Raw genomic sequence first — 24,778 nt, 5'->3', positions numbered from 1 at the left:
TAGCTTTTACCAGGTTAATTATGATGTACTGCTGCTTGGATTTCTTTCTCCTTATCCTGTTTGGGGTTCACTGAGCTTTTTGAATCTGAGAACTTGAGTCTTTTGCCAAATTTGGGATGTTTTCAATTTTTTTTTTTTCCCCTGAAGCACATTCTCCTTTCCTTTTGAGAGTCTGTAAATATCAACGTTAAGCCTCTTTGTATTGTCCCACAGGTCCCTGAAGCTTTAGGACCTGTTCTTTTTTTTCCGATTGTTTTTCTCTGTTGATTAGATTTGGTAACTGGTGTTGATGTGTCTTCAAGTTCACTGACTTTTCTTCTGTCATTTCCATTCCGTTATTGAGTCCACATATTGCAGTTGGCTGATAGTCTCCTAAGGCTCTTTTAAGTTCTCCCTACACTTTTTCTTTATGTAACTTGGTGATTTATTTGTTGTAGAAGGTAGTTTATTAGTCCCAAATGATTTACCACAGTGTGGACTTTCTAATTGCATCTCTGTAGTATTATTTAACATGTTTTCTGTCCCCTGTGTTTTCTGTAGGTTGGAAGTTAAATCTAGAATAAGGGTCAGCAAACTATAGTTTATGAGTCAAATCTAGGCTTCCCCTGTTTTTATAAATATTTCTTGGAATACAGCTTTGTCTGTAGCTGCTTATGTGCTACAGTAGTAGAGTTGCGTAGTTGTGACAGGGATTGTATGACTGGAAAAGTGCAAAATATTTATGCTCTGTTCCTTTAAAGAAAAAGTTTCTTTACCTCTGATCCATAGATTTTTATCAAATTCAGTTTTTTTTAAAACAAGTAAATTTAATAGGTGGTCATGTATATTTGCCTATGTGACACATAATGTTTAGTTTTCTGTATTTTTGTCATGCTAACAATCATTGCTTATATTCGGTGCTTTTTCAGTGACCACCTACATTTTTGATGGATACACACACACACAGACACACACACACACACATACATACTTTTTTGTTTTTTTTGCTGGGATATAATTTTAGATTGGCATTTTCCTTTTGTTGTTTTCTGGCTTCCATTCTTAATGACTTATTGCCAGCCGTCAGTCTTACTGTTGGTATTTTGCAGGTAATCTGTCACATTGTATCCCCCACCCCACTCCCTGAATGCTTTTGAGATTTTTCTGATTTTGGTTTTCATCAGATATATTATACTATTTGTATATAAGATAAATTATATGTTTTATCAGATATATATTATACTATACTATCTTTGTTTTTATCATGCCTTGAGTTTATAGTGCTTCTTGAATCTGTGGCTTGGGATCCTTTTTCAAAATTAGAAAGTTCTCAGTCATGTCATTTTCTCTTCTGCCCTATTCTTATTTCCTCTTTTTCTAAGACTTCTATTATATATATTTAGATCTTATACTCTGTGCCATATTATGTCTTTTATGTTCTTTCCTGTTTTTAATTTTCCATCCTTCTGTCATTCTGTGCTTAAAGTGGCATTCTGACTTTTCTTCCACTTCACTATTTTGTGTGTGTGTCCAATCTCCTATCAAGCCCATCTGTGAGTATCTTAATTTAATCATTGCATTTTAAAATTCTCTTATTTGTATGTTTGTTTGTTATAGTTTTCAGTTCTCTGTCACAATTCTCCAAATTGTCATTTATTTCAGTTTTTTAAATATGTTTCTGATCATTCTTTTGATTCTCCTGTGGGTCTTTTTCTAATGTAAGTTTTTTCCCTTTGATTTTTGGTCATTTATTATTTCCTTGAATGTCTGCTTATTTCTCACTGAGTGCCAGAAATTGAATGTGAAAAATGTTGGCAGTAGTTTGAGGATGATTGTTCTAGAAACTTAAAACATCTACATATGATTTTTATAAATTCTCAGGGAAGAATAAACAGGCTTGGAGAAGAAGGAACTGGTAAGAGTCAATTAATAGAATCATCCTGCATTCTAGGTCTGATAAATGAGGGAAACTGGGAGAAAATGAAGATCTTGAAGAATATGGATTGAGATCACTAAAAGAATAGGAGGTTGGCATCAAAGAAGGGATATTAGACCTTAAGACTAAAAATAAAAATGATCAAAGGGAGCAAAATGCCCTGAGGAAAATGATTGTTGTGTTAATTGAGTTTAGATTAGGAATCAGTCACTTAAGGTTGAAAAGTCTAAATAAGTCTTAAATGGATGGTGTTGGAGTAGGTTAAGTCGTTTTGAAGGAAGTAACCATTTAGTAAATGGTGAAGAGCTGGAAGAGAATTTCAGGCTACACTTTACTTTGCAACTTCTGTTCTTCTTCAAATTTCCTTTGATATTTTCTTTAGTCTGATTGGTCTTACAATGTTCAGCATAGTTAGAGGTGAAGACCAGAGGCCATCATGCTTCTGCCTCAGGCTCCACACACCCTTAGATGGGTTAATATCGTTAGTAAACAGCTGGACTGCAGTTTTAGTCTCAAACCTCTTAAGTCCAGTGAGCTTTCTTTAACTCTTTGGGGGTATTAATACCTGCCCAATTTATCTCACAGGTTTTTTGTAAAGGTCTATTGGAATGTATGAAATATTTCAAAAACGAAAAATACTATACAAATGTAAGATGGTTAGTGATCACATGGTTGGTGGAGAACTGCATGATTTATAAGTACACGGAAGGAAAAATTTTAAAAAAAAGAACTTATTACATACGCATTTAATTTATTCGTGTAACTTAATTGTGTTAAGTAAAATCTATGACAGATTTTTGTGTGAATTAAAGCATATCAGCATTAGAAGTTAATACTACATTTTTCTGCTTTAGGGCTGAAATACACATATATTCTCGTTGTCTTTAAGAAAATGAATTTCCTTTTGAAAAAGAAATCAAATATTATAAAAGAATAAATTGTCACATTATATAAATTTAAACTTTTAGTTTCTATTTAGATTCTACAATAAAATTTAAACATTTTAGATTATTGGATAGTATATGTCATTTGATATATTAAAAAAATAAAACAGCCCCAGTCCTAAAGGAATAATATAATTCATAGGTAAAACAGTATTTAAAACTTCTGAAAACTAAAGTATAACATTATTTCTCTGTCCCTAGGCAAAATTTGGTTTCTCTAATATTACTGGAATTGATTACTCTCCCTCTGCAATACAGCTTTCTGGAAATATTATAGAGAAAGAAGGTTTATCTAACATTAAGTTGAAGGTAACTATTATTTATATTACTGTAACTCTTATTTTTATTTGTAATAAGTTATAAAGTTTAAATGTTTCTGAAGTATATTAATTTGCTGACATCTTTGAGCTCATAAATTAAGGGTCAATCATAAATAATCCAAAATGATACTTTTTCAGTGACAGTATTAAAATTTTCAGTCTAGTCAGTTTGGGAAAGTTATTTTCTCCTCTCCCTTGTGTGCAAGTATGTTTATTCTTTCTCTCGCTCTTTTTTTTTTTGCAAATACACACAAATAATAGCTAACTTCGGATTAACTAGATCAAAAAGTTGTAAATGCCTAAAGTAGTATAATGCCACCAAAGATTACTCAATTTATGTTTTGCCCTCTGATCTGTGAGGAGATGATGACTCTTTTTTTTTTTTTTTTTGCCGTATGCGGGCCTCTCACTGTTGTGGCCTCTCCCATTGCGGAGCACAGGCTCCGGACGCGCAGGCTCAGCGGCCATGGCTCACGGGCCCAGCTGCTCCGCGGCATGTGGGATCTTCCCGGACCAGGGCACGAACCCGTGTCCCCTGCATCGGCAGGTGGACTCTCAACCACTGCGCCACCAGGGAAGCCCGAGATGATGACTCTTGCATTTATATTTTTATCCCAGGCTTCTCCTTTGAGCTCTAGAATTATATAAACACTGCTTATTCTATAGTTCCACTTGGATAGCTAAAAGTCTCTTAATTGGTCCAAAATGAAACTCTTGGTTTCTTCCTTAAACTTCTCACGCACCTCCCATCCCCTACCCCACTCTTTCCTTTAAATCCTATAACAGGGAATTCCCTGGCAGTCCAGTGGTTAGGACTTGGCACTTTTAGTACTGTGGTCCGGGTTCACTCCCTGGTTGGACAACTAGGATCCTGAAAGCCTCAAGGCGCCAACAACAACAACAAATCCTATAGCCAGTTTTGTTGGTTTTATCTTCAAAGTATATCAGGAATGTGATCATTTCTTGATATTTCCACTGCTACCTCCCAGATCCAAGCCACCATCATTTCTCACTTAGATGACTGTAGTAGCCTCTTACTTAGCCTTCCTGTTTCCACTCTTGCTGCCCTGCTGTCCATTACCACAGGGTACCCAGAGTTAGTTTTTAAAATATAAATCAGCTTGTGTCACTTCCTTGCTCACAAGCCTCCAGGGGCTTCCCCGTTACATTCAGAATGGGATCTGAATGCCCACCCAGCCTTACAAAGCCCCTCGTTTCTTACCTCTTTCCTTCTTTATCACCAGTACTCCAGTCACACTGGCCTTCTTTCTGCTCCTGATACATGTCAGCCCTGTTTTTCTCCAGTCTTTATACCTGCTGCTCTCTGTCTAGAATATTCTTGCCCCAGATCTCAGTTTGTTTGGCTCATTCTCAGCATTCTGATCTCTGCTCAAATATCGCCTTCTTAAAGAGGTCTTGCCTGACTACCTTTTCCAAAACATTTCTCTTCCCAGGCACTCACTGTCTTCATTATTCTTTTTTTTTCTTCATAGCACTTTATCTGAAATAATTTGGTTAGCTTATTTATTGTTTGCCTCTCCTTTTAGAGAATATGAGATATATTCTCATACAGGGACCTTTTTTGCTTTGTTTGCAGTTACAGTCCCAGGGCCTGAAAAGTTCCTGCATATAATAGGTGTCTATGAAATATCTGTTGAATAAATGAATACTTTTTTTATAAATTTATTTTTTATTTATTCATTTATTTATTTTTGGCTGTGTTGGGTCTTCGTTGCTGCGCGCGGGCTTTCTCTAGTTGCAGTGAGCGGGGGGCTACTCTTTGTTGCAGCGTGCGGGCTTTCTCTAGTTGCAGTGAGCGGGGGGCTACTCTTTGTTGCAGTGCGCGGGCTTCTCACTGTGGTGGCTTCTTGTTGTGGAGCACAGGCTGTAGGCATGCGGGCTTCAGTAGGTGTGGCTCGCGTGGGCTCTAGAGCACAGGCTCAGTAGTTGTGGCGCATGGGCTTAGTTGCTCCACAGCATGTGGGATCCTCCTGGACCAGGGCTCGAACCCAGGTCCCCTGCATTGGCAGGCAGATTCTTAACCACTGCGCCACCAGGGAAGTCCCACTAAATGAATACTTTTATATAGGCATTTAGGATAGGAACTTCTCCAAACTTCGCTCTTAAGAGTGGTAGTCATTGTTTTGCTTCAGGTGTAATGAATACTTTGATGTGAGGCAGGGGCAGGAAACCTATGTTCAAATGTATGTAAACATGCAATACACATTTTCAAGTCAAACAATAAGAGTTTCAGATAATACACTATTTATGATTATTTTAAGTTTATATGAATAATCACGAGCTAACTGCTTAATTACTTTTTCAAAGCAGCTTTTCAGAATTAAGTTTGTTGGCAAATTATTTTGAATATTTTATGAAGTTGAGGCAGATCACTATTTCAAATGCTTCTAAAGTATCAGTAAGTTATTGAAGTTATTGAAAATGAATGAGATGCTGATACATGACTTTCAAAATCTGGAGTGCATGATATTTATAAAGTTAAGTAATTGCAGCTTAAACAGTCCTTTAATTTCTTAAGCTTTGTGCCATTCATTGTATCCATTAGTTGCTTTGTAAGCTGCTGAGTCAAGGTAAAAGAACTTTTGATTTACCATGTTTACCTCAGGTCATACAGCTAGTAATGTCAGCTAAAAATCATCTTATTTCAAGTGCCTTGTTTGAGTTCCAGATATTTTTTTGTCATTTAAAAAATATTTCAAATATTCTTTTTTTCGACAGAAATAACTTTTTCATAAACCAGGCTTGTGAGCCCCATTTATGTGCTGGTATTATTAGGCAATACACCTGGCTTTGATTTGTTTCCAAATTTGTAGAGATTTGGAATGTCCAGGAAACACTGTCAGTCTTGCTTACTAATCTTAGCTTTAATGATCTTGGAATGAAGCACATAAAAGTTAGCTATAAAGTTGCAAATGTTTATTATATGTAAAATGCCATCATAAGTAATTGCTCTTTTTATCTGTAACTTTTTACAGATTGTTACTTAAATTCAGTAAATATTGTGTGTGAATTGTTCTCACATAGACATTGATTTTTAATATAGGTAGAAGACTTTTTGAATCCTTCCACAAAACTGTCTGGATTTCATATTTGTATTGACAAAGGGACTTTTGATGCCATAAGCCTTAATCCTGACAATGCAATTGAAAAGAGGAAGCAATATGTGAAATCTCTCTCCAGGGTGTTGAAAGTGAAAGGCTTTTTTCTAATAACCTCATGTAATTGGACCAAGGAAGAGTTGCTAAATGAATTCAGTGAAGGTAAATGGCTGTTATGTTGTTTAAATGTGTTCTTACCTCAGGTTTAATCCACTTAAATAGGTTTTTTTTTTTTCCCATGGTGTTACAGTATTTTACTTTTCTATTTGTGGGAGTCGCCTGCTTTTCTTCTTTGTTAATAACCATGGTAGTACTTTTAACTGTATATGCAAAGAGCAAAGAAATAATATTGGTTGAGATCCAGAGTCCTTTGTAAAATTTTCCAAAAAATCCTGGCAGTTAAGTACTAAAATTTATGAGCCTGTAAAAATTAATTTCTTTGTTTAAGCTATATAATCTGTTACTTAGGGAATCAAGCAAAGAAAGTGCATATATTGTGTTTCTGACTTCAGTGTACTGATATACTGGTAATTAGTAATAACAGTAATAATGCAGATGGTAGTAGTGTTTTTTAAAGTCTTGTATGAGAGTTTTCATTTTATAGATACTTTGTCTTGCCTAGTGGTCATTTATATATTTAGGATTTTTCTTCTTGTTTTCAGTGTATATTCTTTTTTAACATTGCACAGAAACAAAATATAGGAACTTAGAAGAATTACTACCTATTAATTCTTGAGGAAATCTCTACTTTTTGCAAGATTTTGGTGCCAAGATAGGATCCTTTTTTGCCCCATTAGCAAGGTATAATTAGTGCTGTGTCTACTAAATGGGGATCTTGTAAGAATCGAGAATCTTTAATCCATACACAAATATTTTGAGCTCTTTGGAAGACTGTTTCTTGCATGGTTTAAGGATTATTTCACCTGTCACTTTACTCATGCAGTGCACAGGACTTCCTGGGAAAGTACCTTGAGAATCTGTAGCTATATATTTGCTTGTTTTTTCCTTAGACTCCATTTCAGATTAGTATTGTTATTTTTAAAGGAGTGGGAAGAATTTTCAGGATGGAGTATTAATAAGTGATATGGTATGAAGTTTGTGGTTAAATTTTGAACCTCAGTTGTCACAAGCTAATGGGAAATGAATTTATAACTGTATTGAATGCGCTTTATCTCAGAGTTTGTTTTCTTTTTGGTAGTAAGGGAATAGGCAGTAGGAGGGAGAACACTTAACACATGTCCTTTTGTGTGCATTCGATGGCTTTGGCAGGTTATATAATGTAAAACTTGAAGTGTTTGAGGCTTGAAATGTGAGCTTCATTACTGTTGCCTCTGGAAAACAAGAATTATGTGATTTATTGTCTTTTATTTCATGTCATTAATTTTATTATCTTCTATGTTAAATTTGTTTCCTTTAGAACTATTGAGGCCCCGTATCAATAGTCTTTCTTCTTGAAGCTTGACAATTTTAATAAATGCTCAAAGTTACACTGTGTAGGGCAAGTTCCTTTCCTGGTTTTTAAATACAGGTGTTCTCTTTTATCCCTGGAACCACCAGACAAAAACATATTTGTCTGTCTTTCATAATGAGGAACAGACTTTAGCCTTGTAAAGAGTGATTAAAAATGTGTCTGTGTTTGAGAGCTACTGAATAAATTCTTTAACTTCTGTTCAGTTTTAGAGCTTAATGCAGAATTTAAATAAGTGAAATGTTACAACAGGAAATGTTAAAGAAATAATTATATACAATTAAAGATACTTTTCTAGGCATGCTTCTCTTAGAAAATGGTTTTTGGAGTTAGATAGATACAGGACACTAACAGAACACACTGCCATGCATCACTGCCAAGGGCCTTGTCACTAGCTTTTAAGATTGACTTCCATGGTCCCTTTTGCATAGAATAAAGATTGCTTCACTAATTTTTTTAAGGTTCTTTGCTTCTTTCCTAATTTGAAATGTAAATGTTCATAAATCTATTGAAGTGAATTTTTCATTTTTCTTTTGTAGCCTTATTTATATAAATATTTTGTGTCGCCGTTTGTTTTGGTGAGGATTACTTAATCATTTGGCAGACACTAGGATATTCTAATTTGATGTCCAAGGAACTTGACTTTCTTACAACTAGTGAATTAAAAAAAACCCACAAACCTATCTTACTGAAAAAGTAATCAGATTCATTATGAAAAAAATTTTAAAATATCAGTAACCCCAACACATAAGTATATAGATTAAAATAATTAAAATTTGTTATCTATCTCTGGTATACAACCACTTTGTATTGTTGATAATACATCAACATTTTGATGTATTATCTACTGAAATGTAAAACTTAAATTCTGTAGGGTTAGTCCAGGGAGTTAAAAGATTAGTCCTAGAAAATTCACCCAGACAGCTCCATTTTCTCTTGAGAATTTTTATTATGAAATATTTTAAGCATATGTAAAATTTCAGAAAACAAATATGGGTGTGTACCCATCACAGTGGCTCCATTTTTTAGCATTAAAATGTATCGTATTATTTAAAAGGCCTGGCCTTCTTTGGAAAAGTTTTCTTATGATCAGTTTTTAATGAGTATGTTAATATTTAGTTATTTGTTAAGATTTGGTGAAGCTTGATTAAGAATATGAATTATGAAGCAAAGTATAAAAAAACCAGTTGATCCATTTAAGCATTTTTTTCTGTTTACAAGTGTTATTTGAGCTTTAGCTCAAGACATGGAAACTTAGAAAATGCAGACACCTTCTCCCCCAAAAGAAAAAGAATTCTCCCAAACTGATAGTCGCATCACTGAGAGAAAACCATGGTTAACTAAGAGTTAACCAACCTTCCACCCTTATTCGTCTTATTTTTTGAAAACAGAATAATAAAACATTAAATTTCCATTTTGTTTTATAGGTTAGGAGAACACCACATATTCTTATTTTAATCTTCACAAAATCACTGTAAGTTAGATAGGGGCAGTGATACCTGTAACCTCCTTGCATAGAAATTGAGGATTCTGGTTAAGGTAAATTGACCTTAATCTAGTAACCTTTCACCTAGTAAGTGGTAGAGCTGGGACTTGAACCCAGGACTTTTGAATACATGTTAAGTTAAAAAAAAAAAAGAAATCACCCTGTGCTGCTTTGAAAGTTACTACTTCCTTACCTTCCCAAGTTCAGTTCAGTTTGGGTCTTGATCTTTGGTTACAAACTCTTTTTTTATTGTGGTAAAATATATATAACATAAAATTTACTATTTAGCCATTTTTAAGTTTATAGTTCTGTGGCATTAAGTACATTCTTATTGTTGTGCAACCATTGCCACCATCCGTCTCCAGGACTTTTTCATTTTTATTTCCATGTTACTTATCTTCTCTGTATTAAGTGCTTTTATATATCTGATTTGGATTAATTGACTTACTGCATATAAAGCACTCAAAACAGTGCCGGATACGTGGTAAGACCTCAACACATGGTAATCTGCTTCCTACAACTAGATGGTAAAGGAGGCCACTGGAGATGCAGAGTTGAAGGGATGATAAACAGGGATGATAAACAGGATGGATGGAAAGCCTCTTTTTTCCAGTTTGATTTTGTCTGTTACTTGTTCATTTCAAAGTGTTTTTGGGTGTATACACATATACACCTATAGTATATAGGATAGAAGATCATGAAGTGAAATTTAGTCACAATTTAGAGTTTGGAATCACGTAATTTTGTAAAAGGTTTACAAGTACATTGTTAATACAAATATCCCTTAACTGTGGGATTCAGTCCCTAATAAAAGTATTTTGCTTCTGTCTGGCAGGATTTGAACTTTTTGAAGAGCTGCGGACACCCAGGTTCAGCTTTGGAGGCAGATCTGGAAACAGTGTAGCAGCATTGGTTTTCCAAAAAACGTGAGACTTTTCATTGGACAAATTCAGTTAGCTTTTTTAAAGAAGCTCTACATCAAAGTAAACCTGATACAGAAAATGCAAGTACAAATAAATGTTTAGTAAGTACACAGGATGCACATGTTGAATACATAAAATGGGTTGGTAAAAAAAATCATGAGCATGGAAGTAGTTCGGCTTTAGAGATCAACCAAGAATAATTAAAGTTTTTCTTTTGTATTTGAGATGTAAATATTTTTCTTTCTGATTTAAAAAAATTTCCTGTAACTGCTAAACAGTTAAAAACTTTAAAGCAGTAAATGAATTTACAGATAGTATGTATTCTTGATTTTTGTGCCTTGGTAAAGGTGAATTGAATATAGCTATTTATGAAGATATGACCAAGCTATTCCAGGGCCAGAATAATAAGCCAAACGACTTTCTTAATGTTTTATTAGACTATTATAAAACATAGTAAGTATGATATTTTGAGTTGAATAGTGTTTTTTTTTAAAAAATTATTTAATACCTGAGAAAATCCCCCAGCCCTTATGTGTATAATTAAACAAAATCAGATAAATGTATCAGTTGATCAAGAAATATTTATTGAGCTTGTATTTTGTGGCTGATGATCTTCTACACACTGTGAGGGATAAATAGTAGAAGGAAAGACAACTAAGAGATACTGTTATATGCTGGCACTAGGTTAAGTTGTGTTATCTTCCTAAGTCGTTGAATTCCCTCAATATCTTCTCGAGGCAGGTATTACTTATTCTTGTTTCTACATCTCAGATAGCTAGTACAGGATAGAGCCAGGATTCTTCTCTGGGTCTGACTCTAACACTTGTTCTCTTCCTCTAGCGTATTTGCCTCCCAGGTCTAAGTCTCTGCCTTTATGGCATTTACAGTTCAGTTGGGGAACTAGGACTTGTACATCGAAAATTCTGTTAGAGAAGTTGGCCAGTTATTTTTAGGAGTTCTGCAGCTCCCTGTTAGTGACTGTTGATCAGTGGACTGTGAGAATAGTGAGTCATCCTTCATTACTTTTCACCATTTCCCTACTTGTCTTAAAAGACTTATGTCATCAAGAACTGAACTGTGTCATTCCTCTGTGAGAGGTGGTGTAAGTTTTATATATATACACCCTCAGGGATACAGGGACAAAGGTGTTCTAGTTAGGGGCTGATTAGCAAGAGGAACAGTTTATTTATGAACGTTTTTGAAGAGATAAGTTTTATTAATCCTTAGTGCCATTTTGTATTTGGGCTAATAGTTTAATATTGGAGTCACAATATGAGTTTTTAAAAAGTGATAATTTTTATGATTTTCAGCTTTGGGGGCTTGTTGGGTTACAAAACAAACAGAATTTTTGTTTGTTTGGCAAATGTTATCCTAGTACTGAGCAAGTCTAGCATTACAACCTTTTCTTTTCATTTTTGTTATGGGGAGGGGTGGGGGGACAGGGGGAGGAGAAGGGTGGTTTGATTTAGATCAACATTAATCAACCATTAAGATTACTGTCTGCCTTGCACAAGATAACTGAAGACATTTACATAAACTTTCAACACAAATAACATTTTTGGAAAAGCTTTAATTTTTAACATGTAAAAAGTGAGAAATTAAAATGTCTGTGATTTAAACGTGTAAAATTGTGTTGCTTTTATAAACTAGACATGGGATCTTAAACCATAGAATCAGTGTTTTATAATTTATTGAGATCTTGTCTTCGTTGTTTTTCACATTAATATTTCTTGATTTTAAATATGTAATAGTATATAAGTACTTTTTTAGAATTCTGAGTTGTTATGTATATGCTATTTTAAAGCATCGATGGAACAAAATAGGCCTTCTGTGCAGCCAGATTGAGACATTGGGTTGGATTCACTGAGAGCTTGGAGGGGGCCTTTGTTGAAAAGCTCTGTGAGTCACTATTGTGGGGGGTATGTGTGTTCCACTTGCAAAAATGTAGGACGTTTGGGGGGGAATCATGGAGCTGTTGATACGGTTAGGAAAAGGGAGTTGTCATCTCTTCTTATCAGTTTAATCCTGCTGGAAATCAGCCTCTCAGAGATTGAAATCAGGACAAATGGAAGGTCCAAAAATGCTAACAATAAATTATTAGTATTTTCAAGTAATATCACACTTTAAAACCCAGGCCAGTTAATGTCCCCAAGTTACTGAAACAAGTCATCAATACATTATTATTAAACTTAGTTTTGTTAGGTCATATGAATATGTGGGTAACTGTGAAAGAAATTATGCAATTATAAAAGGGAGCAGTAAGTTATGTAGTGAATGCTGTTTTATTTGGATAAGAAGTTGGAATTGTAATTTTATTACATCAGAAGACACCCTTATTTTGAGGAAACTTGTTTGAAATGCAAACGAGACTTCTCTGTGGAGCCTGCACGGAATTGTTGCTTTTCATGATGATGTTATTGCTGCATAACAGGCCACTTCTGTGTGTATAGGAAGTGTGTGTGCAAGTCCAAAGGGATTGGAGGCCTGAATGGGTGCGTTACACCAATTAACAAATAGAAAGTTTTCGGAACATTTTGTTTCAAGCCAGGTGCACAAGTTCGAGTTGCTTTTTGGGACTCGCATTTATGTATTTGAGAATCAACCCTGACACTACTCTTGGCAGCTTGACTAAAGCCATTTTACAATAAGTACAAACTGTCCTTGAATGATTTTTTCCCTTTGTAGTAGCAACGAGTTTGCCTTTCTTCATCTGTGATTATGTGTGCAATTTTCTGGCTGTTTTGGGGGAGGAAGGGAGGTGAACATATATGAAAGATTTTTATTTTTGGTATGAATAATGTGTTTCAATTCACTTATTATTTATTTTTAAATTTCCATGATACTGTAATGCATTACTATATGTTGACCTTCATTCACATTCATCCAAAGTATAATAGAAACCTTAAAGTACCTCTATGAGTTATTAAGTTTTATATGGCTTTGAAATAATTTTTCTTAAATTGATATGCAAAGAAATAGAGTATCCCTGCCTATGTGAATAGACTTTGATTTATGTTGTCTTAAATAATTTTATTTTATATATTTGTGTGTGTGTGTGTGTGTGTGTGTGTGTGTGTCTGGTAGCCTATAATGAAAATATATGTAAATGTGAAAAATTAGTTGCTTTCCAGATCAGCATTCTGCCACTGTGGGGAGACCTGGGTTTGATTTCCTATTTTTTACACTGTGAGCTAGAATGTATGTGCTCCAGAGACAGCCTTCTGCTTTGAGAGCAAGAGACCAAATGTCTTGTGTTCGCTGTAGTAACCTCTTTAGTTCATTGTGTGTGTGTGTGTCGGGGGGGCGGGTGTTGATGGGGTCTGAAAGGAGTCTTGTCTAGTACACTTCACTGGAAGGAGGCTGCCTATGACCTAGAGTTTGACTGTGGGAGATGAGGAGCGTGGTAGGTTGAAGGACAATTGCATAGTGGGAAAAAAATTAGGAAACCCTGTCATTTCTCTTAGCTAGGCAGAAAACAGAGATGTCCTTAAAGAAGGGGGAGCACATGAGCATGTTTTATTAACAGTTAATGGAAGAAAATTAATGCTAATTTATTCTTCATACATACCATGCAATTTGTTAGAAAAGTAAAAGAATAGTTTGAAATTCTTTGGTCAATTGATGGATTCCTATGTTAGTGGCATAGAAATGAAACTCGACATTAAGCAGACAAATACCCAAGCCCACGGGCTACATAAATGCTGAATAAAACCAGCTCTACAATGGAACTCTGAAAAGCAAGGGGTAAGAAGCCTAATGAATGATTGAATATGACCTTAGCAAAATCCCTGGAGTGTTGTTGAAAGATCATTCATTTCCAGCTTAGATGTCAAGATGGGCTCCAGTAACCAGAAGAAGAAAGAGAGCTTGAGTCGGTACTTACTGAGTTTTAAAAATCTTTACAACACAGTGCATTAGACTAATCATTAAAAGGGCTTCTCTAACAGCTCAGCATTTTGAGCTGTCACTGTACGGACCTGTGGTTTAGGCCCAGGGAAACCAAATTAAAAAGATAGGAATAATTCTCAAGACATGAATGTATCAGTATCCTGCTTTTATGGAGCAGAACTTCAAAAACTGGGATGTAGAGGCTGGCAGAATGCACTTTTGTCATGCTGATACCATTGTAAGAAAGACTTACAACCAAGAGATAATTGTGCCTTAAAGTATTTGCAAATTACTTGCCTAGTTTATTGGAGGAAGATATAAAAAAACAAATCTACTTTTTTCATTTTTAAGTGACCCTTCATGAAGAAATGATAAATTCTTCTATATTATATTTTTAAATATGTATTGTTATTACTGCATCAGGAAATGGTGTGTTAGTGAGTGAGCTTTATTGTGCATGCTATCCAGAAGCTTTATAAGAAAAGCGAATCTAACATACTTGTTTTCCCAAATACCTAAAAATTTACACATGAGCCAGCAATTAGCGTATTCCGGATATTATCTGAGGAGCTTAGAAAGAAATAATGAAATACTCTGAATAAGGGGACCATGAAGTGTACTTATCACTCTTCATTGTCATAGTTACAGATGAAGCGGTTTATCATTATGTGATCACAGCAGAATAGAAGTGCTATTGGAATAGTTGTAGTTGCCTTGCTATTGCCTTCCTTGCTGCTTCAAAGACGAGGGAGTAGTCAGGATGAAGAGGCTAAATGCAGAAGAGAGTGGGTGCTGCCAGTTCGCATTTTTCTCCCAACCCCTCCTCTAATATGAAAATGTCAGTCCTTTGTTCCCATCTAATTTTAGTACATCCTGGCTAAAAAAATGTTAGGATGATTTCCAGCCATGGAACTTGGAGGGGTGGGGTGGGAGAGGGGAAGAGTAGAGGAAAGAGCAGTTTACATTCCATATCCGTCTGCCTTTCTGTGACAGCATCTAGCCCCTACTCTGTTGATTTTCGTGGTGAAATAAATTTAGATGCACTGGAGCAGCACTAATTAGGTTTTCCTTCCATGTCCTTAACAAGAAGTCTAGTTGGAGTCTGAATGGGGAAAATCATAATATGGTATTTAATAAAACATACTGGGCTGAATTAAAGAGCTGTTTGCAAGTTTTGGAAGAAAGGCCTGAAATTGTGAGTGAAAACTACATGTTACGTGGTTTATAAATAGAACCTTTGTGATTCAGTGAAACTGCTTTTATGCTATGTCTTGAATGAGAATAATATTTGTTGATTTTTGAGAATCAGTCATAAGCAAGTCAGAGCTGTTTATTCCCTCTGGAATATACTTCCATAATATATTCCATATACTGAACCTCACTGTGAAATAAGCCTCACCTTTCCAAAAGTTTGTTCATTTTAGTGAGCTAAGATTTCCTCGTGGGATCTTTATATGATAAAGACATTACATAGCCAGAATTGAGAGATCATTTTGTTAAGTCCAGTTGAATAATGACTTAATTTGCAGCAAGTGCAGTATCAGATTATTTTCTGAACTTGAAATTTATTTTGGTTCATTTTATAGTACCAGATAATTTATCTTTAAAATGTTAATAGAATAAATATCAGAGAGAAGTGATTTTTAAAAAAATATTAAATTTTGGAGAAAAAAATGATTGGAACCTAGGCAAGTCACTTTCCTTTTCTGGGCTTCAGTTTTTCTCTCTGTGAAACAAGGGTGTTCAGTAGGTGATATTTAAAGTTCTTTTCTACCCCCGTATTAGTCAGCTTGGGCTGCCATTGGCTCGGTGGCTCAAACAGAAATTTATTTTTCATTGTCTGAAGACTGGGAATGCCAAGTTCACGGTGCTGATGAGGTAGGTTTCATTCTGAGGTCTCTTCTCTTGGCTTGTAGGCAGATGGATGCCATCTCCCTATATGCTCACATGTTCTCTTTGTGCGTGCTTGTGGGGAGAGAGTGAGCAAACTCCCTCGTGTCTCTAATTAGGGCACTAATCCCATCATGAGGGCCCCACCCTCATGACTTCATCTAACCCTAATTACTTCCCAAAAGCCCTATCTCTAAATACTATTTCTTTGGGTGCTAGGGCTTCAACATAAATTTCTAGGGGGCACATTCAGTCCATAATAACAGCTGAAATTGATCTGAGGTTTAGAGAAAGCTCACAAAATAGATTTCCACTATACATGGGGCGTTTAAATACTCCATTAGTTAAATATCAATTGTTAGGTCACTTTCTGATTCTTTTAAACCAAACTATCTATTCATGTATATGAAAAAATATGTGTACACATAATAAAACATTTGAAGCAATCACATGATTGTTTTTCAGTCTAAAAATGTCTTTGTGCATTCATTGGTAAACTTTAGGTTTGAGTATTGATTGCCTCTGATACATGTTTGATAATTCAGTTTGTATTCATTTGACCACAGAGTTGTTTTACCTGAGAAACTCAGAAATTTACATCTAATTTTTTAGTCCCACCTTAATTTTATATAAAATTATGATAACCTGAAGAATCTCCCTAATTTGATTCTTCCCTACCCCAGACACACACACTACCACTACGCACGCACAGATGACCTTATTTACCACTCGAAAGACCCATGGCTTTGAGATTTCTACCTTCTCATGCTATACAGAGTGTAGTACATGGGTCTTTCCTTCTTATGCCTTCTACCTCTTTGGGCTACTGTCAGTCTGTCCTAAAATTGCTTACCCCCTCAATGAAAATGAAGTATCAATATTTTAAATGCGCTGGCAAAGTGCCTAATGTATAGTAGATACTTATTTCAAGTTGGTTTCCCTTTAGTACATTTCTTTGAAGCAGTTTGATATAGTGGAGAGAGAAGCAGTTGTGTAGACTCTACATAATAGGGTTGTGAATTAAATGAGAAAAATAAATGTAAATCATCTTAAAATGATTGTTAGTGCACACCAGTGCCAAATAAATATTCTTTTCTCCAAGGAAACCTCCCCATCAGAGCCAATATATTGAATTGTTCAGGATTTTAACCCTCAGTGCCACTGAGTTAATGTATTCAGTCCCATTGTAAGGCATTTGTATTTCAGGAGTGATTAGATGAGTGAAGAGAGGCGGATGAGTGGTAGATAAGTAAGAGGGAAGGTTTGGAATAGGTGGGCCTTTCAGAATGTCTTAAGAAATCATACTGTATAGCTGCTGTTTCTTTAGTCTCTAGATAGGGCTGGTGCTGAAAGCACCTTTTTATTTAGTTGAGGAATGAAGGCTAGATATCCTAACTCTGGATTTTCTCGAAATGTCCTTTATGATGTGTTTCAGCAGACTCTAAGAATACCCTTCAGGTTTAAGATCATTATCTGTTTTAGAGGTAGTTATTTAGTAATAAATGTAGGTATGATGGGGAAAATGTTAATGTGGATGCATTTGAATTGAAAACAAATGGTCAAGGATAGGGTGCACCTTCCTTGTTAGGTCTGAACACCAAGGCATTGTTTCCAGTGACAACTAACAAGGGACCTGAGAACAGATCCTCCAAATGACCATGCCTCAGGTTCACTGAGTTGTTAAGTTGGGTTTGGGTTTTTTACTACGCATTTAGGAAGCTGTGGGCTAAGATTTTATCATTGATTTCCACCTTGCATCATCTAGATTTGATTTCTTTGATCAGTGAGTCATGTTTGTTTTCCTTGCTGTAAGTTAACAGTACCATTCACAGTGGCATTTTAAACTTTGATGTTGGGCAACACTTTAAGTAGTTTATCTGATTTGACCTTGGTTTATGTTGGAACTGACAGTATAGTATGTAAAGTACAGTGAATCAGTTGTTTATGCTAGTGTAGAAGACACTTGGTTTTCAGATTTGTTTATTTATTTAACCTTTTTATTGGTGGTTAAATGAATGTCTCGATGCTTAGAGTGCTTGCTATCACTATAGAAATGCTGGCCAGAGCAGTGTCACTTTCTCTAGCTAACCTCAAAGAGTTTAAGTCTTTGAACCATTTAAAAAAAGTTCTGCAGAGATGAGGTCAATACAATATGATGTACGTCATCAGGATAGAACATAATCAAAGCTTCGCTACTTTATTATTATATTTTTAATAAATTTATTTAGTTATTTTTGGCTGCATTGGGTCTTTGTTGCTGTGCACAGGCTTTCTCTAGTTGCAGTGAGTGGGGGCTACTCTTCATTGCGGTGCGCAGGCTCCTCATTGCAGTGGCTTCTCTCGTTGCAGAGCACGGGCTCTAGGCGCGCAGGCTTCAGTAGTTGTGGCATGTGAGCTCAGTAGTTGTGGCTCACGGGCTCTAGAGCTCAGGCTCAGTAGTTGTGGCGCAGAGGCTTGGTTTCTTCGCGGCATGTGGGATCTTCGCAGACCAGGGATCAAACCCGTGTCCCCTGCATTGGCAGGTGGATTCTTAACCACTGTGCCACCAGGGAAGCCCAAAGCTTCGCTACCTTTAATTAGGTAGTTTAACATTACAAGGGTTGAATAACTTGTTTTTTTAAAAAATTTATTTATTTGGGTGTGTCAGGTCTTAGTTGCAGCACATGGGATCTTCACTGAGGCAAGCGGGATCTTTCGTTTTGGTGCGTGGGCTTCTCTCTAGTTGTGGCGTGCGGGCTCCAGAGCGTGCGGGCTCAGGAGTTGCAGTGCACGGGCTGTCTACTTGCGGCGCGCAGGCTTAGTTGCCCCACAGCCCCATGGCATATGGGGTCTTAGTTCCCCGACCAGGGATCGAACCCACGTCCCCTGCATTGGAAGGCGGATTCTTAACCACTGGACCACCAGGAAAGTCCCTGAATAACTTGGTTTTGATCAAGGTGTTTCTTGTTTTGTTTCTATGTGAAAATTAAAAGATGTAAAGTGATATTTAAAATAGCACGCCAGCTTCTCATTCATATCAATTCTTTTCTGTTTCAGGTCAGCTGCAGGTTATGCTAGGACAAAATAGGCAAGGCTGGTCCTTCTTACAAACAGTAATGGGTATGATAAAACAAAATATCTTTGCTTTCGGTTAATATAGAAGATGGACAAAGTGACGAGAAGAGTGAAGAAGTTCACAGGCTAATGTAATATGTGGGGCAAATGTTCTTTTCATACTGCTCCCAGGGATATTCTACCATTGGAGCCAGGGACTAATTTTTTTTCTTGATATTTTAAATCCAAAGGATTCAGTCTTCAGATTGGGTATTTAAACTCTATGAAATCACAAGCTGTATCTTTCAGTTTCCTCTTACCTACTGAAAATGAAATTCACTCATTTTCATTTTTCTGGGTAATAGGCAGGATAGCGGTAGCTTTGAGCATATCACTAGGGATGAGTTAAAAATAGATTTTTCTTGAGGCAGTGATTTATATGGCAGATAGTTGATAGAAAAATTAAGTTAAATTTTGGGGTTAATATCTCAAATACTAAATCTGAATTCCACTAAAGAATACACGAGAAGGGACTTCCCTGGTGGCGCAGTGGTTAAGAATCCGCCTGCCAGTGCAGGGGACACGGGTTTGATCCCTGGTCCGGGAAGATCCCACATACTGCGGAGCAACTAAGCCTGGGCGCCACAACTACTGAGCCTGTGTTCTAGAGCCCACGAACCACAACTACTGAGCCCACGTGGCACAACTACTGAAGCCCACGCGCCTAGAGCCCGTGCTCTGCAGCAAGAGAAGCCACCGCGATAAGAAGCCTATGCGCCGCAATGAAGAGTAGCTCCCGCTCGCCGCAACTAGAGAAAGCCTGCACGCAGCAACAAAGACCCAACGCAGCCAAAAAAAAAAGAATTTATGAGAAAAAAAATCATTTGAAGATGATAACGTAAACATTTAGTCTGAGTGTGCTGTTGAAATATTTTCTATATTAAATTCAATGTATAGCAGTATGAAAATGCTGTAACTAGTTTTTAGCTGTGTTTTTGGTGGAGTAACTGAGGCAAACTAGATTATAGGTGACTAACCATGCTATAGTGATACTAGTTAGATACTAGTTAGATCAGCTAAGATCATAAGTAGATCAGGGAAGGGCCAGGAATTGATTCTGCTTTTGAATCTTAGTATTAAAATAGTAAAAATAGGTTTGGGAAGTTTTACATATGTCAGTAACTTTGAATATAGATTTACTTTGTTATATTTATTTTTGCTTATTTCCCATGCATAAACTTTTCAGTGTCTCTTTTTTCATGCTTGAGTTTTCTTTTAGCACATAACACTAATAGCTACTATTAACTTTGCAAAGAAAAAATAATATCAAATTGAAATAAGTTTTAACTGTTGCTCTGTTCTTTTTAGCTTACTTTACTCAGAGCTCTTCCATCCAATGAGTTGCAAGCGTGACATTTGCTGTGTTTTCAGCACCTGCCAACTTGGAAACCAGGGTTTGTGCTCAGGACTTAGGCTTACAACCCACACTTTGTGGTGCACAATGCCGTCCCAGCTGGCATGCTTCTTACCTCAATGGTGCTAGACGTTCGGTTACAAAGCTGTGCAGATTCACATGCGCTGATTTCAATAGGCATTCCCCTTCAAGCTGCTTTCAACTCTCATTTTGTATCAAAGGAGTTAGATTGGTATCATTAAATTCACTGCTGTGCTTATTTTTCAATGAAAATAAATTCATTTTATTTATCTCTTGAATCAAAAAATAACTGTCTTCAAGAACCAAAGTACCTCTTTAAAAAGGTGTGTATATATAGATATAGGAGATAGATTTATAGATCTATATCTATATATCTATATCTATATGAGATTCCAGCCAGGGCTGTAACTCATTTTCATTAGTGGAAAGGTTTCAGAACAAAAGACAAAAAGAATAGAAAGGAAAGAACAGCAGGACTAGTGTGTCATAACATGCTTATGTAGGTAGGGCTGTTAGTTGTAGCTGGATCATAGGTGTGGGAACAATTATAGAACTTATTTTTCTGAATAAGCTGCATAAGAAAATTGCCCCCATAGTAGGTTCAGATTTTTGGCTTCCATCAATAACCAAAAAGTTTACATAGTTTTAAAAGAAGCGTATTTTCGCTAACTTGTTTTCAGTAGCCAATCCCTTTGAAAATGTTTCAGGTGGACTTCGTGATGTCTATCTTCCCATCATCTATTATAAGCAATTTTAAAAGGTTCTCCTTTAAGAAAGATCTTTTCATATGTAGAAAGGACAGTGTGAAATGTGAATGACTGGCTTTTAATACAGCAGTTGTGACAAAGAGGCAGTGGCTTTTGGAAGCTGAATAAAGGGGTTAATGCGCATGCATCTGCGTACTGCTGTTGGGTCCAATGTATAACACGTTCGATGTCTGTTTCACTCACGTTGTTAGTCTAAAAAGAATGTTATTCTCAGAGACAAACCAGTTTATCATTTTTTAGTGGTGAGCTCTTTTTACAGTCATAGGTACAGATAAATTTGATGGGAGAAACTGAGCAATACTGACTGGTACTTGCTCAGACTTCAAAGCTCAGCTCCTTGGTGTTTGAACATATTTATCTGGTTCTGAAGGCACAAAAATAAAACACCCACTAACTACCAAGGACATTTCTTAGTGCATGTCAAAACCCAATCTTTACCCTCCTCTGCACAAATGTGCTTAGGTGAATACTTTTATTAGCTTGCTGATACAAGTTATAGTTGGTTACACCCTTTCTTAATAAAATACACTCTTATTGCCTCCTGTTGCCTAAGAGCTTTAAACTTGGAATGGGGGAACCGTCTAGCATAGAATGCTACTCAGCTTGTATCTCCCAGGCAGTGTTGAGTGGACATATCACACATACCATACGGACAGGCATTCCTTCTTTTGGTAGTTCTGCTTTGCGGGGAGCCGGGAGCCAGAAGAGCCAGTATTGCCGTGCTTTCTCCCTAGGTTCCATATATTGGTCTTGGAGTGAGATTGTATGTAATCCCTAGGCTTGTTCTGTGGCTTAACCAGGTTAGTGTTGGTTGATGATAATGGAAAAGTTACACGTGATCATTTTTGGATTATTTATGGATTTATTCCTAAATTGGCCTATGAATTTGCATATTGGTGTCTGGTTGTGCTCTAAATCTGGTTTTGATTTGGTTTTGACCTTTGAGGACTGAACAAAGGTAGACAGCTTAGCCCGCCCCCCTTCCTCCGACTGCAGTTTACATAGTTTTAAGTCCAGAGTTTGACTGAGTTTATATTTACTCTTTTGAATTGAGCAACTCTAATATACAAACATTTGGGTAGGATTTTTTATAATAAAGAACTATGTAGTATAGCCCTAAAAAGTGGTGTGTGTTATATCTATAGGACTTTATTACATGATGGGGGAAGGCCTATAGTATGGAAGGTTAGTGGCACAGGCCTTAATGTATATTTTTAGTCTTTGGACATTCAAATTAAGTGTATGAGAAATAGCTGTTCATTGGTTAGTAGCAGAACTCTTGAAGCAGACAGTTTAACTCTCTGCACTTTTAAGAAAGCCTCAGAACCAGAAAAACAGGCGGCTTTAGGTTAGAAAGGAGGCGGTACAGCAAAGGACCTTGCCATAACCACAGTCCTTGGAGTTTCGTGAGAGTAAAATCATCCTGAAAGCAGCAAGAATAATGGTTGCAATAATTGTTTCCAGGTTTGGGACCCCTGAATTTTGTTTTTTAAGTTGACCCGATGAACTAGTAATTGCAGGAATAAACTGAATGCTTACCAGCAGGAGTCACTCTAGGCCTCCTAATAAAAAGTAAATTAAACTATATCCTTAAAGCTCTCGAATGCTGAGGTGACGCTGTGATAAGATGGCATTAGGGCAGTGTAGCAGCATTCTCAAATTACCCCTTATGCCTTTCTTTGTTCAATCTAGGAAGACTTGGTTCTTGCTCCTTTCAGAATTGGCCCTTGATAAATTTTTTTTAAAGCAGTGTTTATGGATAAAGATATCAGTACCTTACTATTCTGCATATTAGCTCACTTTGGCTTTTTTAGGATGAATTGATCATACCCCACATCATCTACTTGAATGAATACTCACATCCTTCTTCTGTTTGTTGTCCATCCTACAGTAGAAATCTCTAGAGTTAGCTGTAGTTAGTGTGAAAGGAGATGTTAGCTCGTGGTTTTCTGAAAAAGAATGGGTCCAGTGTGATGAGAAACTGAAATATTTTAGCAATAGCCATGAAATATAATAGTTTCCCAAGTGTACACAAGCTCAAGAAGTTAATTGTTCATTTATGTTTGATACTGGGATTGAAACATTGGATTAAAACCAATTAAATGTTCCTAGAAGCAGCAGAAAAAGTTTCCCGATTTATGAATAGAACCATTCAGATGGCGCAGACACAATCCATGTAAAGTAACGAGGTGTTTTGTTTTTTTGGCAAAGGAGAACACAAAACAGGCATAGGGAGTTCTTTTCAAAAACCTTCTCTTTAAAAAAGTCTCTTTTTGGATACATGGTTAATAAAATAACATACACCAGTAGGAAGGAGTAATGGGAAATCTAGGGCTTCACTTCACAAGGAAAACAATCCCCCTCCCCCAGGTGTGCAGCACAATGAAAATACTCTGCTTATTCTATCAGGGTTACATTCCTGAACTTAAGTCAACATCCTAAGTTACAGAACTAAACATGCTCTGCTTCTGCTTAGCAACCACAAATCCTTCCTTCACCGGTTGCATGTATTTTGGATGTGGCTTCTGAAGTACACATTCCTTTATTTCGATCAGCACCCCGAATTAGGAAAGTAGCGATTTATTTTCCGAAAGTGTGACAACACTAACACGGTCCCCCCTCCCCTACCGCCCAGCACGCCCTGAAATCGTTTCCTGAAAACCTCAAAAAACCCAACAACCCGGAAGCTGGACGTCTTAAGTCCACGCGGCCCGGGGTTTTCATCCCGGCTCGTGCGGGGGGCGGGGGGAGACGGCCCCGGGGTCTCTGGCTCGGGGCCCGGGCAGCAGTGGTGGTGGCGGCGGCGCGGCCGGGGGCCGGGGCCACTTCCCGCGTTCCGGGGCCTTGCAGGCGCGAGCTCGGCGAGCGGCGCGCGGCTCGGCTCGCAGGACGCCCTTTAGCCCCGCCGGCGGCGCGCCGCGACCCCCCCACTCCCCGCCCACCGGCGGCTGCGCGCACTGCACACTCGCCCGCCGCCGCACGCTGCCCGGCTCCTGCACGCCGCCGCGCTGAGCGCCCGGGCCCGCGACGCCGCCCGCAGAGCGCCGGACCCAGCGACACGCAGCCGCGGTCGGGCTGCCCCGCGGCGGCGGCGGGCGCGGGCGGCCTGGCCGGGGCCGGTTAAAGGGACGAGTTGCAAACAGTTCAGGAAGTGACAAGTCGATTTCCTCCTCCCTGGGAGCCGCTCGGTACAAAGCGCTCGGCGCCGGCAGAAGAGCGTGCGCGCGGCGGACGAGCCGCGGGCAGCCTGGACGACTTGGCGAGCGCCGGCGGCAACGGCGCGGGGTCCGCTCTCGGAGCGTCCCGCCGCGCACAGTAAGCGACCCCGGGCCGGGCGGCGGCGTTGGCGACCGGGGGGCCGGTCCCGAGCGGAGGTCCCTGCCGTGTGCGCCCCAGCCGCCGGCTGTAGGGAGCCCGGCTCGCGTGTGTGCTGGCCTTGACCTTTATTTTTATTTTTATGTTGCTGATTTCCTTTTTGTCCGCCTTGTTTCGCGTTGGGTCGGGTGGTTTCTCGGGGCGCTGAGTGTCGCCGCTGGTGCATGCGTGAGACTTGTCAGAGCGCAGCCAGGGGAACGAGCCAGCCCGGCCCC

At 37.8% G+C, this 24,778-nt stretch overlaps 1 protein-coding gene across 4 annotated transcripts in view; it reads left to right on the top strand.

Moving 5' to 3' along the window:
* The window catches only part of EEF1AKMT2 (EEF1A lysine methyltransferase 2), a 73,074-nt gene that overhangs the window by 13,381 nt on the left and 34,915 nt on the right, over positions 1-24,778 (top strand). Inside the window, exons 4-6 of one of the 4 annotated variants that reach the window (XM_022568495.3) lie at positions 3,061-3,168; positions 6,244-6,460; positions 10,088-10,178. In XM_022568495.3, coding sequence (XP_022424203.1) covers positions 3,061-3,168; positions 6,244-6,460; positions 10,088-10,178 — 416 coding nt within the window. Of the gene's footprint in view, positions 1-3,060; positions 3,169-6,243; positions 6,461-10,087; positions 23,875-24,778 lie in introns of those variants that run through there. The other 3 variants (XM_089898321.1, XM_022568497.2, XM_022568499.2) reach the window with 3 other exon arrangements.

Source organism: Delphinapterus leucas, chromosome 16 (genome assembly GCF_059928025.1).
Source record: "Delphinapterus leucas isolate spDelLeu-1000000601 "Yukka" chromosome 16, BTC_Dleu_Yukka2, whole genome shotgun sequence".
In the NCBI taxonomy this organism is placed as follows: domain Eukaryota; kingdom Metazoa; phylum Chordata; class Mammalia; order Artiodactyla; family Monodontidae; genus Delphinapterus; species Delphinapterus leucas.
The sequence above is the reverse complement of the archived record's forward strand: the minus strand, read 5'-3'. Positions and strand labels throughout refer to the sequence as shown.